Source organism: Salvelinus fontinalis, chromosome 32 (assembly GCF_029448725.1).
Source record: "Salvelinus fontinalis isolate EN_2023a chromosome 32, ASM2944872v1, whole genome shotgun sequence".
Lineage (NCBI taxonomy): Eukaryota > Metazoa > Chordata > Actinopteri > Salmoniformes > Salmonidae > Salvelinus > Salvelinus fontinalis.
Genome location: NC_074696.1, coordinates 41,829,519 through 41,848,115, shown reverse-complemented (window position 1 = coordinate 41,848,115; position 18,597 = coordinate 41,829,519). Strand labels below are relative to the sequence as shown.

Sequence of the window (18,597 nt, the reverse complement as noted above, 5' to 3'; positions counted from 1 at the left end):
AGATGCTGTTTAAAAGCACCACATGACAAAAACATGTGTACAGAGATGCACAGGGACATCCTAATAGGTGAGTTTACTGCACATGGAGAGTAATTATGATTTACACAGAGAGAGAGAAAGAGATAATGAGATCGAGAGATATTGAGAGAGAAAGCAAAAAAAGGAATTATCCCCTTACCTCAGCACCATGGGCAGGGCTTTTTTTCCTGAGGGCTGGGGAGGGCTCGGCAGAACGTAGAGGGGTTGGGCCGCCGTTCTTCAGGTGCTCCCCCGAGGGCAACTTTGGTACACTCCACACAGGAACACCATCTGCAAAGGGAGCATATGAGAGGGTCAGAACCAACTGATTTCTGACCACGTTTAGGGGGGTATACTGACAGCTGGGATCTATGAGCAATTGGCCAGATCTCAAGCTTCATTGATTTGTATTGACTGATATTGATTGCTCTGCTATGATGTTGTTGTTGCAGAGAAGGAATTCAGGAAGGAGATGGTAGTGAGGTTGGGGGGGAGCTCGTGAACTATCCACATCATTCTCTATTTTTTTTCTCAATCAGATAAGCTTTCCTTTTTAACACAAAACAGAGATAAATATCGGATAGGCTCACCTGGATCACCTTCATATCCCTATCTGCCACACAGAGACAACAGGAAATTACATTTGAGTGTATGTCTGGCGATGGCCTTGCGGCGCTGACATACAGAATCTATGACTCAAAAAGCAGTATGGTTCGGAGCTCAAAATGAGAAACAAAATGTACTGAAAGAGCCTGCAGGACTGGTGAGAAATCATTGTCCTGAGGGTCACCAGTCTGATTGTTTTGTTGCTACTATTTTGTGAGAATTTTTTGTTTGTTGTTGGAGGTTGATTAATAGTTCTCTGTTGTAGCACTATTAACCTGAAGGCCCTGTCTTCACTTGACAAGGTGTTTTGTGTCTTTCCATAAAAAGTCTAATTGAAAACTACACCATTTACAGGACTGCTGCAATGAGGCTATAGAATATGGGAAGGAAGGAAAAATTGAAGAGAGAATAGAATAATCACATTCTTCCACTCAGGGACGAGAGTGTGCAGTTTGCTAAATCATAGGAAGAATCAAAATGGAACAATGCATTCTGACGGTGGTCATCCATAAATGTGTTTGATATGAAATAGACCTACATACTGTGTGAATACATTAAGGAGATGAACAAGTTATGCTTTGTGCCTATGATTTGAGGTGAAACACCATGTGATGTTTTTGTTTGTTAATAATCTGACTTCCCAGATATCAAGGACTAGAAATGGATCGGATGAGGTAATTGCAACCTGGGTATTGTTCCACTTCCACCTGCATGTCATTCAGTGGCCACCTTTACACTACATGTGTATTGCTAAATCTTTGTAACATGATCCATCAGCGACATGGGACCGTTTCAGTTGTTTAACCATTTTGATGAGCACAAATAACTGACCAAATGAAAGACCATGCAATCAAGACACTGCAAATAGTGTCTTGAGCTGCTTAAGCTCTGCAGTGCCCACCTTGACATATGATTCAGGTCTATAAATAGTGTACACCCACACAAAGTTCAGCTACTTATCTAGTATGACGAGCTCAAACGCAGGCTGCAGCCTACCTAACGCGAGTCCGTGCAATCGAAACCCTGCAAGTAGAGTGCTGCTAAGGAACCTGCTTCCAAATTCCATTCCAGTTCAAATTGGGTTAACGCTAATGCACCCGCGTCTCTCTACACTCTCGTATCCATTATTGAGGGACCAGTTGTGCTGAGTCGACTGGCGAGGTGCCCAGGGGTTTTTCTACCTGACAAGAGTGCTTTGATCCTGCCTTCCAGACAGGCAGAGCCCTCAGTAGTGTAGGCAGGCAAACCATACTGTAGCTGACGGTATCCTCCATTAAAGAATGCATGCACATAGGAGATAGTACTGTATAAGAAGTGGCAGCACTGCTGAGGTCCAGCATTTTGCATTGCCGAGGTCCCTGGTTTGTTGCATTTCTCTACGTAATGTAATGTGTAGTCGCATTAGTTAAAGGAACAAAAATAAGAGTAGACAGAAGTAATGAAATATCTTTGTACAAACCTAAAACATGAAATCTTTTTTTTTTTTATATGTGATGAAATTTGGGCTGTTATTCTATAAGCAGTTATGCAAATGTTATTCAGGATGACCATGAGAGAGAGATAGGGATTGTAGGGAGAAAAATAAATAAATAAAAAATTCACAGCAGCTGTCCATTCTTATGGGGAAAGAAAAACATACATTTCTTGAGCCAGGAATTAATCCGTTTGTCCTCCCTGATGTGGCAGTCACTGAATAGCTGTGAGCTTAGCGATGGGAGTCCCACAATGATGATGTTGCACGACCAGAAACAGAAGAAGCACCTAAAACAGTGTGTTTCATTGACAACAGGCATGCGTGTGAAATGGGTTGTGTTGCAGGCCAGGGGTATTGTACGGAAAACATTCATGCACTACACGTTTCCAATGGCCTTCCATTACAGGGCTTTGACCTCAATGCTCCTCATTTGCGTTGCTTTACCCACCCAATACCATGCCAATTTTCCTCCTCCCCACCTCCCATATAAGTCAAACGCATTCAGATCTCGAATTCATTTCAGGTCTCAGTGTGACATGCCATTTGATTTTCCCCTTAGTTCCATTCTAATAGAGACATGGCACATTTGCTAGTTCTTTCACGGTGGGGATAAACTCTTGGCCAGTCAATTCAATTCCTTTATGGATTGTGATCTCCAAAAAGGAAACGCTCCACATTAAGCATTTCAAATAAGGCGCCAGCAAGCTGTTTAGAAGTGGGTGCGCAAGAACAAAGAGAGCAATGAGCAGCCAGTTCCTCCATGACACCACTGAGTAGGCAGCCCAATAGAAAGTACAAGGTTTGTGGAAGTTCCACAAAGACCCTAAAAGCTCCAGGCATACAGTACTCACAGTGCCAAACGGATTCTAAGGCGGTGGTCCATTGCGTTCGAGCCTTGAGGGACCGTGCCAGCCAGCCAATTCGTGGTCCGACCGCATACTTGGCGCTTTTCGGGCGCCATGCAACAACGTGACCCTGCCCATGCAGTGGGTGTGGCAAGGGTTGGCTCAGGACAGTGTGGAATGGATTTTGACCCCAGCCCCCGCCCAACACTCCAGTGTGCCACAGTCCTAATCTGGAATAGTTCCATGCCAGTGCCACCTTCACCCCGGTTACCCTTAAACCCAACACCCAAAACAACCCTTCTAGGGCGTGGGGGGTACATGCCGGAGCCGGGGCACAGCAGGTCCCCCACAAGACGACGCATTGTGAGCCAGGCAGCGGAAAGAAACTGGTTTGTACTTGCGGCCTGGCGGTCCCACTCCACACCACCCCCTGTCTGACGTACAGGGCAGGGTGACTGTTAGGACATAAATAAGGAGAACACCAGAGGAGAAGACATAAGGAGACAGAGAAACAACCTCCATCCCAACCCTCATTCCCACCCAAATCATTCCATCCACTTGCACCAGAGGGAGGTTGGTTGCGCTAGGGTCAGCTTCAGCCACAACCTTATGCCAAATTTAACCATGCATTTAAAAGATTGGGAAAAGCTGGAAGGTTTTCTTGAAAAGGGGCGAATCCTAACTTCCAACTGAAGTCAACTTTTCAGTTTTCAGTCTTCCACCGACATTCAATGCATCTCCAAGTGAAATTTTGACTTAAGTGGAAGTTAGGATTCACCCCTTAGTGCTGATCCAGGGAATTGAATGATCAATATGGGTGGAGAAAGCGGATTCTATAGCAGGACAGTATTGAGGAGGACTTCCACCTTCACCCATCCAAGCAAGTCCTTTTATTGTACATTCCAACACCCATCAACCCACCTCTATGCCCAAGAGGGATCATAGACATACATGGAAGCACCCTAAGGCTGCACGAATTTTGCTTTGAAAGATCTTTATTGGATCCATGGTCTGGCACAGAGAGGGTTAACATGGCAGATAAACTGAGTTGTAGGCACCTTTGTGTATTTGGCATAGATTGACTCCAGTGGAAACTTTCAAGTGCATAGATGTACTGTAGTAGGCTCTTTCATACACACATTCAAACGCGACATGCACTGACTAAGGGACACAGATAAATGCTTTTGTTAACCTGTTGTAAACAATATTGATCATAAATACACACATAATTATTAGTTTGAGACGGAATAATATCAATGCCATTCATCAAGACATAAAACAATTAAGGAAATACATACAACATCAATTAAACAAGAACCAAAACTACAAACTACGAAGATGCAACATTCAACAACATTTATTACAGACACTCAAGTTCAAGGCTCCGGTTAGATAAGGGCAAGGGCCACATTCCACCTCCATGATCATGTGGCCCTTGCTGCTGCTGTCGGGGTCTGGAAGAGGGGACGGGGGGGCCAACGCCAGGAGGGGGATGCCCGTGGCACACTCACCGGAGGGGGGAGCGCGGGTGTGGTTGGGCTGGGAGGCCTGGGGCTGGCTGTGGGTTTGGGTCTGTTGCAGGATGTTCAGGCACTCTCCCAGGCAGCTCAGGGTGGCGGCCGACGTGGCTTTGAGGAGCAGGAGGTCCTGGTCCAGGCAGGAAAGGGGTCCTCGCGTGGGGAGGGACTCGATGGACTGGACCAGGTTCTTCTGTTGGCCCTCTGCTTGGCTCATCGCCTGAGGGAGGACAGGACAGAGTTAAAGGGTTTGTGTCAATTTCAAATCTGAGTGAAGGGTGTTGGAGAAAATAGTGAACTTTTAAATATATTGAAATCATATGTTTGACTTGAAGAGCATACTCATTGACACCAACAGTGATCTTCTGATAATGAACTAACAAAACCACTTTTTCAGAGTAAGTTTGACATTTAGATACAATACATTGACACATACATGTACCTCAACTTTAGCTAGCACTCGTCAACCTTAGCTGCCAACTTTATCAACGACTAAACGTTGAAGGGGTTATATCTGACCGATGAAGAGAGGATTTTGTGGAATACGTGCTCGGGTCTCTTCTCTCTCCGTGTTGTTATGTTCTAGTTTCTGTGGGAATGGCTGCAGCTGCTCCCTGAGCAACAGACACACTGACCTCACCGCGACCCTGAGAATGCCAGGGCAGCAGACACAACAAACTTTACCTTGGGAAATCTCTACTGAATCAGCCTAGCGTGTTTTTATTAATATTGCTACATGCCCGGGAAATGTTTGCCAGAATATGCTGGATGTTGCCAAATAACCAGCTTCTGAATGAAGCCTAGGTAAATTGAAAATTAGGTCAAAATTCATATTTGGTTAACTATTCCTTTTAATATGAATCATTCCTTATGAATTGAATAAAATAAAATCCGTTTTGACTAACTACTGAGGAAATCAAAAAGGTGTCATGTTTCCCCCATGCGTCATATATTCATGAAAATCCCTGTATGGGGAGGCTGAAAAGGACATGAAAAGCCTGTAAACCATAGTGAAGGTTCTAGCTAGTGGCTACTCTATGGGTATTTATTTTATCCTGTAATTGGTCACTATTACTCCTGAGCACATGTATATATTAGTATCTAGTTATATTGCTACTGGTCACCATTACTGCTGTTTACATGTGCCTTCAGAAAGGATTTGCACCCTGTGTCTTCTTCCACATTTTGTTGTGTTACAGCCTGAATTCAAAATGGATTCCATTTATTTTCTCTCTCTCCCCCATCTCTTCTACACACAATACCCCATAATGACAAAGTGAAAACCTGTTTTTAGAAATGTTTGCAAATGTATTGAAAATGAAATACGGAAATATTTAATTTACATAAGTATTCCCACCCCGGAGTCAATACATGTTAGAATCAAACATGTATTTGTACTGCTCTAATTACGGTGGTAACCAGTTTATAATAGCAATAAGGCACCTCGGGGGTTTGTGGTATATGGCCAGTATACAATGGTTAAGGGCTGTATCCCCGTAAATTTGGTATTGGCACTGACCTGTATATATCTTCCTATTTTATTACTCGTGTTTTTAATAGTTATACTATTGTGACATTGATTACTGAACTGTTGGGTAGAGCACGCAAATTAAGCATTTCACTGTACTTGAGCATGTGACAAACCTTGAACTAATTCACCTGGGTTGTTTATCATGCTATAAATATTTCAGTGAATTAATATTGTATAGCTTCCCAAACACACAGCAGCCCACTCTTCAATGGCACATCTGTTTTTTCGCTGACTGACAGATTCAGTGAGAGCCATTACAGCCAGGGTTATATTGTGGTACTTCCACTGATACGGAATAAGTAGCTAATCCAACTACAATCAAAACAGAACAAATGTGATGTTATTGATAGGACCAGCCTCTGGTAGATAATTTCTACAAACACTGAAATGAATCAGTGACAAAATGGGGACTGCACTGCAATTCTACGTTCTCCTTCAGAAACGCAAATGACTGACCCGCAACAGGTCAGCATATGTGAGTTGAGTAGCTGCAGGTCAGTGGATCAGTTGTTAATTAAACAACTCTCATCCATCCCACCACTCAGACAGAGGCCCTGTGTCCTAACATGAGGAGTGAGCCCCGATTTTCACTAGGATTAGCATGGGTTTAGTGTATTAATGATGTATATAAACGCCGGACTGCTGATGCTCTGTATGGCCATTGAGAGGTTTTGAAGCCACTGGTCGGCCATATTGGCACTCCCCAGTAGGAGCAGTCAGCCATAGAAATGAACAAAATTCTACTGTATTTCAATTAAATGTTTCAAGGACAAAATGACATGTATTTAAGTACAGTTGATGTCGGAGGTTTACATACACTTAGGTTGGAGTCATTAAAACTAATTTTTCAACCACTCCCACAATTTCTTGTTAACAAACTATAGTTTTGGAAAGTCAGTTAGGACATCTACACAAGTAATCTTTCCAACAATTGTTTACAGACAGTGAATTGTAAGTGAAATAATCTGTATCACAATTCCAGTGGGTCAGAAGTTTACATACACTAAGTTTAAACAGCTTGGAAAATTCCGGAAAATTGTCATGGCTTTAGAAGCTTCTGATAGGCTAATTGACATCATTTGAGTCAATTGGAGGTGTACCTGCAGATGTATTTCAAGGCAAAGAAAATCAGCCAAGACCTCAGAAAAAAAAAATGGGCCCTCCACAAGTCTGGTTCATCCTTGGGAGCAATTTCCAAATGCCTGAAGGTATCACGTTCATCTGTACAAACAATAGTACACAAGTATAAACACCATGGGACCACGCAGCCATCATACCGCTCAGGAAGGAGACGTATTCTGTCTCCTAGAGATGAATATACTTTGGTGCGAAAAGAGCAAATCAATCCCAGAACAACAGCAAAGGACCTTGTGAAGATGCTGGAGGAAACAGGTACAAAAGTATCTATATCCACAGTAAAACGAGTCCTATATCGACATAACCTGAAAGGCCACTCGGTAAGGAAGACAACACTGCTCCAAAATCACCATAAAAAAGCCAGACTACGGTTTGCAACTGCGGATGGGGACTAAGATCGTACTTTTTGGAGAAATGTCCACTGGTCTGATGAAACAAAAATAAAACTGTTTGGCCATAATGACCATCGTTATGTTTGGAGGAAAAAAGGGGGAAGCTTGCAAGCCGAAGAACACCATCCCAACCGTGAAGGACGGGGTGGCAGCATCATGTTGTGGGGGTGCTTTGCTGCAGGAGGAACTGGTGAAATGATGTGGATATATTGAAGCAACATCTCAAGACATCAGTCAGGAAGTTAAAGCTTGGTCAAAAATGGGTCTTCCAAATGGACAATGACCCCAAGCATACTTCCAAAGTTGTGGCAAAATCGCTTAAGGACAACAAAGTCAAGGTATTGGAGTGGCCATCACAAAGCCTTGACCTCAATCCTATAGAACATTTGTGGGCAGAACTGAAAAAGCATGTGCGAGCAAGGAGGCCTACAAACCTGGCTCAGTTACACCAGCTCTGTGAGGTGGAATGGGCCAAAATTCACCCAACTTATTGTGGGAAGCTTGTGGAATGCTACCCGAAACGTTTGACCCAAGTTAAACAATTTAAAGGCTACCAATACTAATTGAGTGTATTGTAACGACCCTGGGTTTATAAGCCCGGAAATCGACGCCGCTTGAGCAGGCTTTTGCGGCACAGTCGATAGCGCGCCGGACTTCGGGCTAGAAGGTCGAGGGTTCGAGACCTGCTCCCTGCCTGTTTCATTACAGTATGTAAACTTCTGACCCACTGGGAATGTGATGAAAAAAATAAAAGCTGAAATAAATCATTCTCTCTACTATTATTCTGACATTTCACATTCTTAAAATAAAGTGGTGATCCTAATTGACCCAAGACAGGCAATTTTTACTAGGATTAAATGTCAGGAATTGTGAAAAACTGAGTTTAAATGTATTTGGCTAAAGTGTATGTAAACTTCAACTGTACTTTGATGTTGTAGTGGGGACAATAACATTAGTCGTCTCTAAATGACACTAAGGACAATTTTATATAGCTTACATAATATAATGTAAAAAGAAAGAGACTTCGAGAGAGAGAGAGAGAGAGAAACAGAAATAGGGAAGAGTAAGAGAGAGAAAGGGATAGGAGAAAAAGAGAGATACAAAGAGTCTGAACCAGGAGTCCAGGGCCATATAGCATAACAGAATTTCCTACAAAGCCAATACAGTATGCTGCAGTAAAATCTAAAAATAAAGCTATCTCATGTGGCAGACATGAGACTTCACACTCACGGTTGATTCAACATGACCTTGACTTAGACAGAGAGAGACAGACAGCCCATCAGTAGAGATAGCCTGACGGAATTAGGCCAGTCTCCATCGGTCAGGGACCAGGCTCCTTACTGTAAAACAGTCATGAGTCCTACAGCCCAGATACAACAAAGACTGTGTCCACCAGGGGTGACCTCTATACTACAAACCTCTGCAACAACATCCTTTAAATGGTGACTCACAATGACAATTCCCAGCGAGTTGTATATAGGAGTATACGCTTTGTATACACAGCTCATCTCCTTGTCTTAAGACTCCAGAGCAAGGAAACAGAGGGTCCACAGAGAGTGGACCAACTAAAATAGCTCGGTCCCAAATGACCACCCGTGTGGAGGTAGAAACCGCGCAGAGACTGAAACTGCCTCCCTTCGTTTCCCACTTGGAGAGACGATGAGTATAGAAATAACCTGACTTGAACCATCGAGCCATGGCTGTCTAAATGCCCAGTGGTTTGCTGCTCTACTCAGGGAGTCCAGGCGTCTGATGGGTTCACGTCAGCCAGTTGTGACAGGCAGCACTGCTGGAGTCGAGTCACGTGGCCTAGTCTCCGAGCTGGTCGGATGGTGACGGAACCTGCGATTGAAAGGCAACAGCATGATGGCAGCACTCCCAGTGTTCACATGGAGGATGTCATCGGGGGGGTGTTGGGTTTGGGTTTTGATGCCCAGTTGACTGTTAGTGTGCCGTGTTTCCATAAGACTGAGCAGAGCTGTTGGCTCATGTAGAGATTTACTGGGGTGTGATATATGCTACTAGTGTTTACTACCACAGCCCACCAAGTCACAGCTACTTACAGCTACACTAAGCAGCAGTCTACCTCCACAACCTACCAAACCACTGCCATTCTCATGGGATTTCAGACATATTTGACCAAATGATTATTACAGGAGCTAGGAAAGTTCCTTAATCATGAGTGAACATTTGAGTCTAATCCTATACTACATGTAGCAAAAATATGGATGAGATGCCAACGGAATGACAATAGATGTTGGAAAGACAGCACAAACTAATCTGGGACCACTGTCCTGTGTCATCTCATAAATCTCCCAGTAAGCAGGGCAGGACAGCGATGCCACCTCCCATTCCCAGAGCCTCTACGAAGGTGTATAAATCTGCCTCCAGGCCCCAGCTCCATTCCCTCTCTGTCACCACCTGGACTGGTGCCAGCCACCTTTATGGGACTTGATTTCCATCGTGAACAGTAAGGCAGTACAACATACAGACAAGGTGAGGAGAGAGAGAGAGAGAGAGAGGGAGGGAGAAAATGGAGGGATGCGTAGAATGAAAAATCAGGCCAAGGAAATAGGGGAACGTTACAGGGCTGTTTTTTGGGGCAGAATGCATAACATTCAAACAGCATAGAGAAGAGAAAGACAACCCAGTTTCCTATCATCTAAATCCAAATTCAGAAGGTCCCAAATAAGTGTTTGGGTTATTTAACGATTAAAACCATGTGCTTGAAATCCCTCTGGGTTCATTTCAGGTAACAAGTGTACTTTCCAAGTGGTGAGAAATGTTGCCACTCCTGCAGTAGTTTCTCCATTCGTGTTTTTTTTTTTATACACCCTATCGTTCTCAGACAAGATCTCATGTTAAACAGTTATTTTCAGTGTTAAGAGTGACGCAGCATAGGGCATCTGATCTGAATGAGGAATTGAAAGGGCTTAATGAAAAATTGAAATTCTTACAGGAATGTCAAAAACCTGTAGTGCTGATCGATTAACCAAAATGTTGGTTATTTTTCGTATTTTTATTTTTACAATTGACCAATGTCATTTCAATTATTTGAATTCCATTACAATTTTTTTTTTTTTTTTTTTTTTTACCTGCGAGCTTAATGAGCACATCGCACACATTCTCTAGAGATAAATCGGATCTAAACTTATTAACTGTGCAATGTAGTAGGGAGTTGTAGTTTCCAACAGGCCAATATTTTACATAGTTTAGTGCATAAAACATGGTAATTAACAACAATGACCATAATCCATTGCGCATATATTTGTCCGGTCTGTTTCTTTTACGCTTGCTAAAAAGAACGCGCAATTGCGAGGTGATAAAGAGAGCAGCTGTTGCTTCGCGAGGTATCTCTACCTGAAAATACATGATCTAAGTGATTGATAGTTGGTATTCAGCTGTCATAAAAGTATGCCTTATTTACTTTGAAGAACTGCAAAATAGTGATTTTGTCAGACATCTCTATAGAGCTGCTGCCTATTCTGAGATGACTTGGAATGAAAAAATAAAGTCATCAAATAAAACAAAATGTAATGTACAAAACTGAAATATTTTATTAAAGTAATGTGAATAAATAATAAGCAGTAATGGGCAGTCACTACCATCATGGGACATTTATTAATTGTTTTATTCTGTGTTGTTACAGCATTACAGCATAAAACCCACAATGCATAGTGCATTTTTTTCTTATTTTTTTATAAATCGAAACCGAAAACCGTGGATATTTTTTAATAATCAAACTGAAATGACCTAAAAAAAAAAAAAAACTGCCTGCCACAGTGTTGTTTGAACACTATGCCTTTGAGGACAAATTCGAGAGCTATAGTTTCATGAGGTGCCATGGCTCCTTACTCCCCTCTGTTCATACTAACTAGCTGAGTCCCTGTCATCTTAGGGGATCCAATTCCTCAGCAAAAAAAAATGATTACATGACTTATTTGCTATCCTGCTAGCCGGTGTACTATTCACCAATGCCCTTTTAGAGTTCCAGGTTTCTGAGAAACTGTACAAAGCCACCTTGTTCCAGAAGCAGAGCCTCAAAGAGAGCAATCTTTGCTGTTGGCTCTCATACCTGTGCATTGATACGGTGTCCGGTAGCTACAATAGGAATGATACATTCTGACCATTCATGTCCTTTACCCAGTGTCTCAGAGAGTGCATGGGGGGAAAATTGTGTTATTTGTGCCATGTAGATTTATCAGTAACTAATGTTCTGCCCTCCACTCATTCCTGGAAGGCAATGTCCGACAGAGGCAATGGTACAGCACACAAGTGTGTCCACTGCCAACACTCCATACACCATGCCTGTCACGAGTCTTGTCCTGGAGGCAGAACTAAGCGGTTTCTCCTTAGATAAGCCAGCTGCAAAATTGGCTATATTATAAAAAGTAATGAAAACAAAAATGTGCTTTTTGGTCTTAATTTAAGGTTAGGGTTAGGCATTAGGGTTAGCAGTGTGGATAAGGTTCGGTGTAAAATCAGATTTTATGACTTTGTGGCTGTGCCAGCTAGGGATCACTATGCAGAGCTGCCTCCAGAACAATGACAAAAAACTATTTTCCCTGAACTCTAATTCAGGGAAAAGACATAATAAATTAACAAAAATAACAAAGCCAACATTTTTCTAAAGATCAGAGTATACACAATCCATTACTCATTCCAGTAATTCCCCATTTTACCCGATGTACCTACCGACGCTCCTGAAAAAATATATTAGGCATACTTTTTGCAAAGCTTAGACGAAAAACTGTTTCTCGTCTGATACTAGAAAACGCTTTGTCATCAGTTCGGGAAGTCTTCCCATCAGCTGAATTATATAGATAAGATGACTTGAATACAATTCAGCAGACAAGTACACAGCCCACTGACAATAGGAGGAACAAAACTAGACCGCTAGGGATAACTAAACAAAAGCTAGAAAGTCGTTCCAGGGCGAAAAGCAGAAATTTGTGAATGAATGCATGTGAGCAATAGCCTGGTTAACACAGATTGAATGCTGTGCTCACAATGATAAGTGCAGTGTTCAGTCTGATTTAACCAGGCTATCTGAGCATGGAGACAGAGCAGATGTGGACCAGGCTGTGGCCAGAACTGGCAGCTTGGTAACTCCATGGGGTATAATTGATGCAGTACAGGGCCCACTTAGCACAGTCTGACACTGATAGAATTTTCCCCTAAAGAAAGGAGACATACAACAAAGTACAGAGTGCGTTTTGGAGGATGACTAATGGTAAATCGGAGGGGTTCTCAGTCATGAAAGTACTACTCCAAAATGTCCATGCAAATCAATGCCAAATTCGGCAATTGGTTACTCAACCATTTTAGCAAAAACTGGAATTACCGGTATAATGCCCTTTCATCCTCTTCAGACACACCACCTCTCCAGTTCAGACTTCACTCCATTAGGAACACCATCAGCTTGCGCAGCGTTTCCCAAACTCGGTCCTGGGGACCCCAAGGGGTACAGGTTTTGTTTTTTGTTTTTTAACCCTAGAACTACACAGCTGGTTCAAATAATCAAAGCTTGATGGTGTCATTATTTGAATCAGCTGTGTAGTTCTAGGGTTAAAAAACAAAACGTGCACCCCTTGGGGGTCCCCAGGAGCGAGTTATGGAAACGCTGAGCTAGCCTTTTAGCTTCCCCTTTGTCGCATGCCATTTTAAGCAGCATGGATATATACAGAGAAACGCCAAGCCAGCTAAAGCTACAGACATAGAGCGCAGTGCAGTCAATGTTGATAGGGTCAGAAGCCAGGCCCCAAAAAATTGTTGCTGAACTCATTGCACCAATGGCCAACCTGAGAGTAGGCAGCAACACTGAACACATAGAACAAGAAATATGGTGCAGTATTAAAATAATAGTTGTTGGGGTCAATGTTGTGGTCAATTTAAAATGACTGCGTCATGTACTTTGAACAGAAATATTCCCTATTGTGTAAAAAGTACATTTAAAAATCCAAACTCCATGACTCCAATCTGTCAGACATTGTGATGAATTTGGCAGTCTCCCTAGCGCCTACGACAAAGAATGATCAATACAGCCAGAGGGACAATTTCAGGTTCAGCCCACCTCTTTGACCTCCAGTAGTCGGCCGGGATATTGGTTCTTGGCCCGTCGAGCAGCGGCTGGGGACTTGTGGTGGGTGATGGTCACGATGTTGCTCGGTGTGCCCGGACACGCCAAGTGCCTCTGGATACCAGGCGATGAGGAGGCTGGTGGGAGGAGGGAGACGCTACGGGACCGACCGGAAGACGACGAGCCCTGAGAGAGAAAGACAACAACAAAAAAAGAGCGAGGAGGGATATGTGAACTGCCACACCACTACTTCCTACTTCTATTTTCTTCTAACATTCTGTATCCTATGGTTTGTGAGTCAAACCAGAAAAAAAGGGCGTTTAGCCTTCTTGAATAAGCTTGGGTACTATATGAAAACCATGTTGCAACCAATGCCTGACGACGGGCAGCAAACCGAAGACTGCACCTTGTGATTTCCTTAAAAGGGTCCACATGTCAGTCGTATGAGGAGAACCGTGACTAAACCTTAGCCTGGGCCTCCCAAACCCCAAACAAAACCAGAGCAAAAGCTACCACCTTTCCAGTGAACTCAACTCCTAAATTAGCTTCAGGTTACTTCCCTCCTGACCAGAGCAAATAAGGTACGTAGAGGTGAACGAACAGAAATGTAAGAAGCCACCAACCAAACTTAAAAAGTGGACCTTTGCCTTCCGTCTTCTTTATAGCTCTACACCACTAACAAAATCAAATCCGGTTATCTCCTTCCTTCTTTCGCCTTCCCTCCCTCTCTCCCTTGCTCCGTCTCTCCATTTCCCTGTCCTCTGTATACTGTCTGCCATGTCTCTCAGTCGGAACCATCCATCAATTTACAGCAGTTCCAGAGAGACCGCGCACCTCCACCCTGGATACCAGAGGTCTGGGCACAGCACAGTCGAGAGAGAGAGCAGAGGCAAGATAGATAAATAGATCAAATAAACGACTCTCTCCCTGAGCACTGCTCACCGGAGGAGAAACAACTCGGCTTCCATTTTGGAAGCAGCAACTCTCACTCCCAGGACCACAGAGCCATAATAGTCACAAACGGAATAAGGCACATTGTGACACTGCAGGAAAGTGCAGGATACTTTATTTCCAATGGCCGCAAGTATGTATGTGTATCATTCAAATTCTCACCCTAACAACATTTCAAATCACGAGACGGCAGCTTTCTGTGAGAACAGGGCCATGCAGCTACAGCAGTGAGTAAATCAGATGGGGGGACACTCAGGATGGTTCCTCTTCATCAGAAGAGGAGGAGCAGGGATTGAACCAAAATGCAGCGGAGTTTGAAGACATGATTTATTAAAGAAAAAACAAGAAAACACGAACTTGACTAATAAACTAACAAAACAACAAACGGTGTAGACAGATCTGGACGACGGACTCACATAACACACGAGAACGCACAAACAGGGAAAAAAAAGCCTACACATAAATGACGATGAACAAACAAACCGAAACAGTCCCGTATGGTGCGACAAACACTGACACAGGAGACAACCACCCACAACGAACACTGAGAGACAACCTACCTAAATATGACTCTTAATTAGAGGAACGCCAAACACCTGCCTCTAATTAAGAGCCATACCAGGCAACCCATAAACCAACATAGAAACAGAAAACATAGAATGCCCACACAAACTCACGTCCTGACCAACTAACACATACAACAAACTAACAGAAATAGGTCAGGAACGTGACAATGGCAGAGTCATGGAGACGGAGAGAGGGAGCAAATGAGGACGAGTACCAAACCCAGAGAGAGAGAGAGAGAGAGAGAGAGAACCACCTGTATCACTGAAGCTGGGAGAGGAAAAGTTACTGTCATGCATGGCTTACGTTAGCTAGCAGATTTTAACGGGCTAATGTGATGCTCCATTAGCCATTACAAGATAGGTACTGTTTGTGGAGTAGCACAGAGAATTTGACCAACCTTAACTTGGCCATACAATCTTAGTTCTTGATTCAGCCAAACATTCATCTTTTAAAAATTGTGTCAGTTGCAGGTGGTTCATTTGAATTTAGAAAATGCTCCGTTATTAAAAAAAATAAATTTTTGCTCCATGAAGTAATCCAACAATGTGTCATTGATTGAGACAGGTGGGTCTACCCCAAAGCGCCGCATGTCACTCACCTGTGTCAATCAATGAGATAAGATTTTTAAATAAACAAGATGGAGGCATACACATAACAATGTAGTATTTTCAAAATTCAAACAAAGCACCTACAAATGGATATGCACATTTGTGGCCTGCTGGAGGTCATTTTGCAGGGCTCTGGCAGTGCTCCTCCTTGCACAAAGGCGGAGGTAGCGGTTCTGCTGCTGGGTTGTTGCCCTCCTACGGCCTCCTCCACGTCTCCTGATGTACTGGCCTGTCTCCTGGTAGCGCCTCCATGCTCTGTACACTACGCTGACAGACACAGCAAACCTTCTTGCCACAGCTCGCATTGATGTGCCATCCTGGATGTGCTGCACTACCTGAGCCACTTGTGTGGGTTGTAGACTCCGTCTCATGCTACCACTAGAGTGAAAGCACCGCCAGCATTCAAAAGTGACCAACACATCAGCCAGGAAGCATAGGAACTGAGAAGTGGTCTGTGGTCACCACCTGCAGAATCACTCCTTTATTGGGGGTGTCTTGCTAATTGCCTATAATTTCCACCTTTTGTCTATTCCATTTGCACAACAGCATGTGATATTTATTGTCAATCAGTGTTACTTCCTAAGTGGACAGTTTGATTTCACAGAAGTGTGATTGACTTGGAGTTATATTGTGTTGTTTAAGTGTTCCCTTTATTTTTTTTGAGCAGTGTAGTATCGCCAATTTAAGGTTGGTCGAAAATTCTCTGTGCTACTCCCAACATCACCTATCCTGTAATGCTAGCTAACGTTAATTTGTCCTGTTTAGCTAGCTTGCTGTTGCTAGCTAATTTGTCCTGGGATATAAACATTGAGTTGTTATTTTACCTGAAATGGACAAGGATCTCTACTCCGAAAATTAATCCACATATAAAACGGCCAACCGAATCGTTTCTAGTCATCTCTCCTCCTCCTTTTCATCGTTTAAATTATATGGTGATCGCATCTAAACTTTCATTGTATTACCACGACTACCGGCAAAACAGTTTTCGTCTTTCCATCACCCACGTGGGTATAACCAATGAGGAGATGGCACGTGGGTACCTGCTTCTATAAATCAATGAGGAGATGGGAGAGGCAGGACTTGCAGCGCGATCTGCGTCAGAAATAGGAACAACATCTATTTTAGCCCTTGGTGTCGCAGACACTCGTTGGCGCGCGCAAGCAGTGTGGGTACAATAATTGAATAACATGGGTTTCTAAATTTATTTTGCGGCGCACGCGACGTGTCCGGTCTGGTCAGCATGTTAGCCTGTTACAATCTGCTAGTAAGGCTAACTTATGAATCCTGCAAAGATTATTCAAGCTTGTGAACTATGCTACTTGTCCTACCTTTCAGTGGATACAGAAACAACTTCTCATGAGGTGTACTAATGAAACGCTCCAATTTCTGCATTCCATTGGTTCTCCAATTTTGGGAAGGGTAAAGATTTACCACCGCTTGGTTCATGCCTTTCCCTATTAGGAAACACTTGAGTGACTGAATCTACATACACGGTTCACATAATGCAATCACTCTCCGCTTACACAACCTCAGCAGTATTTCAACATGCTCCATTCCCCTCGTCCCAACAGGCACGTCTGCCCCTCACAGGTGTGCCCTTCCTGCTTAGGCTGACTTGGCCCTCCATCACAGAACGTGGGTGGTGGGCACCACATAGGTCAGGAGACGGTATCAAAAAGACAGAAATAATCTACTGAAATGTATCTACAGTGGGGCTGAGCTGGGCCGGTTAAGAGGAACCTGAAAGAGAGACTGGTACCGAATACCCGCCTGAGAAAACCACTCCTGTATCAAAATAAATGATATTCTAAGGGTTCTGTAGGGAATTACTTCCACAAAAGAGCCGGGATGAGAGGAATTTCAAACATCAAATGAGAGTTATTTTATAACACAGTAGAATCCGCTCTTCCACTACAGTGTGGTACAAAACGTTGCCTCAGGCAATAAGAGATGCCTTTCTTCCTTACACGAACCAACTACTGTACAAAGAAAGTCATTGTCAATACACCAGAGAAAGGATTGCCATTTGTAACTGGTGACCGACACTTTGAAAGAAATTGATTGAATACAAAGTTTAAATCTCCACCGAAAGCGTAAATAAGCAGCTAAACTGAGGAAAGTGCAGTTTACTTATCAGTTGTACACCCAGCATTGGCAATAATAAAAACTATAGAACAGAAATTCCCTCATTCCCCAAGTGTATTTCAGTGCTCAGGCTATTGTAGATTGTTTATGCTAAGCCAGGAATACATCTTAGACTTTGGAGGAGATGTGATACTGATCTCTGAGGCAGAATGGGAGGCTTAGACACGATTAGACTACTACGGTTGTCTGTCACGGTACAGGAACCCAAAAAAGCACACCCGCTTTTGACACGAGGGAAAAAAAACTCCTCTTCTTATGGGAGCCTTCCCCTTACTGATCCAAGTTAAGGAGTATAATTGGACTTCTGTCTAGTCAACTGTGCAGCACTTTTTGAAAAAGCTGTGTGTGAGAGTTTGCAATGAAAGTTTTCAAGCTGGTATTCAAGAACATAAAGGCTGTTTCTACACTTTCAAATATATGGAGGAGTGCAGAAAGTGAGAACCAGGACACAACGAGAGATGAAGACATGGACAAGCCTATAAGTGTATTTATGTCTATTTGTGTGTTTGTGTTGGATCTGTTATTTGTACAGGGAGAGTTGTTGGTACAGGGTAGTAGCTCAGGTGTGGACGGGTGCATCTTGACTCACCAGCCCCTCCTGGCTGCCTCCCGTCGTTCCCTCCGCACTCAGGTGCTCATCCGATCCCTTAAACTTCCAGACCTAAGGCCAAACACACAAAAAAAACATAGAACTCAGTACAGGGTCGTGTTCAGTAGCTGGGGAAAT

At 43.3% G+C, this 18,597-nt stretch overlaps 1 protein-coding gene across 2 annotated transcripts in view; it reads right to left on the bottom strand.

Annotated features, from left to right (window-relative positions):
- The window catches only part of LOC129831381 (oxysterol-binding protein-related protein 10-like), an 84,619-nt gene that overhangs the window by 44,059 nt on the left and 21,963 nt on the right, over positions 1–18,597 (bottom strand). For both annotated transcript variants that reach the window (XM_055894733.1, XM_055894734.1), the window contains exons 4-7: positions 18,460–18,531; positions 13,594–13,785; positions 4,455–4,680; positions 179–309 (exon numbers count right to left, since the gene is read on the bottom strand). In XM_055894733.1, coding sequence (XP_055750708.1) covers positions 179–309; positions 4,455–4,680; positions 13,594–13,785; positions 18,460–18,531 — 621 coding nt within the window. The remainder of the gene's footprint in view (positions 1–178; positions 310–4,454; positions 4,681–13,593; positions 13,786–18,459; positions 18,532–18,597) is intronic.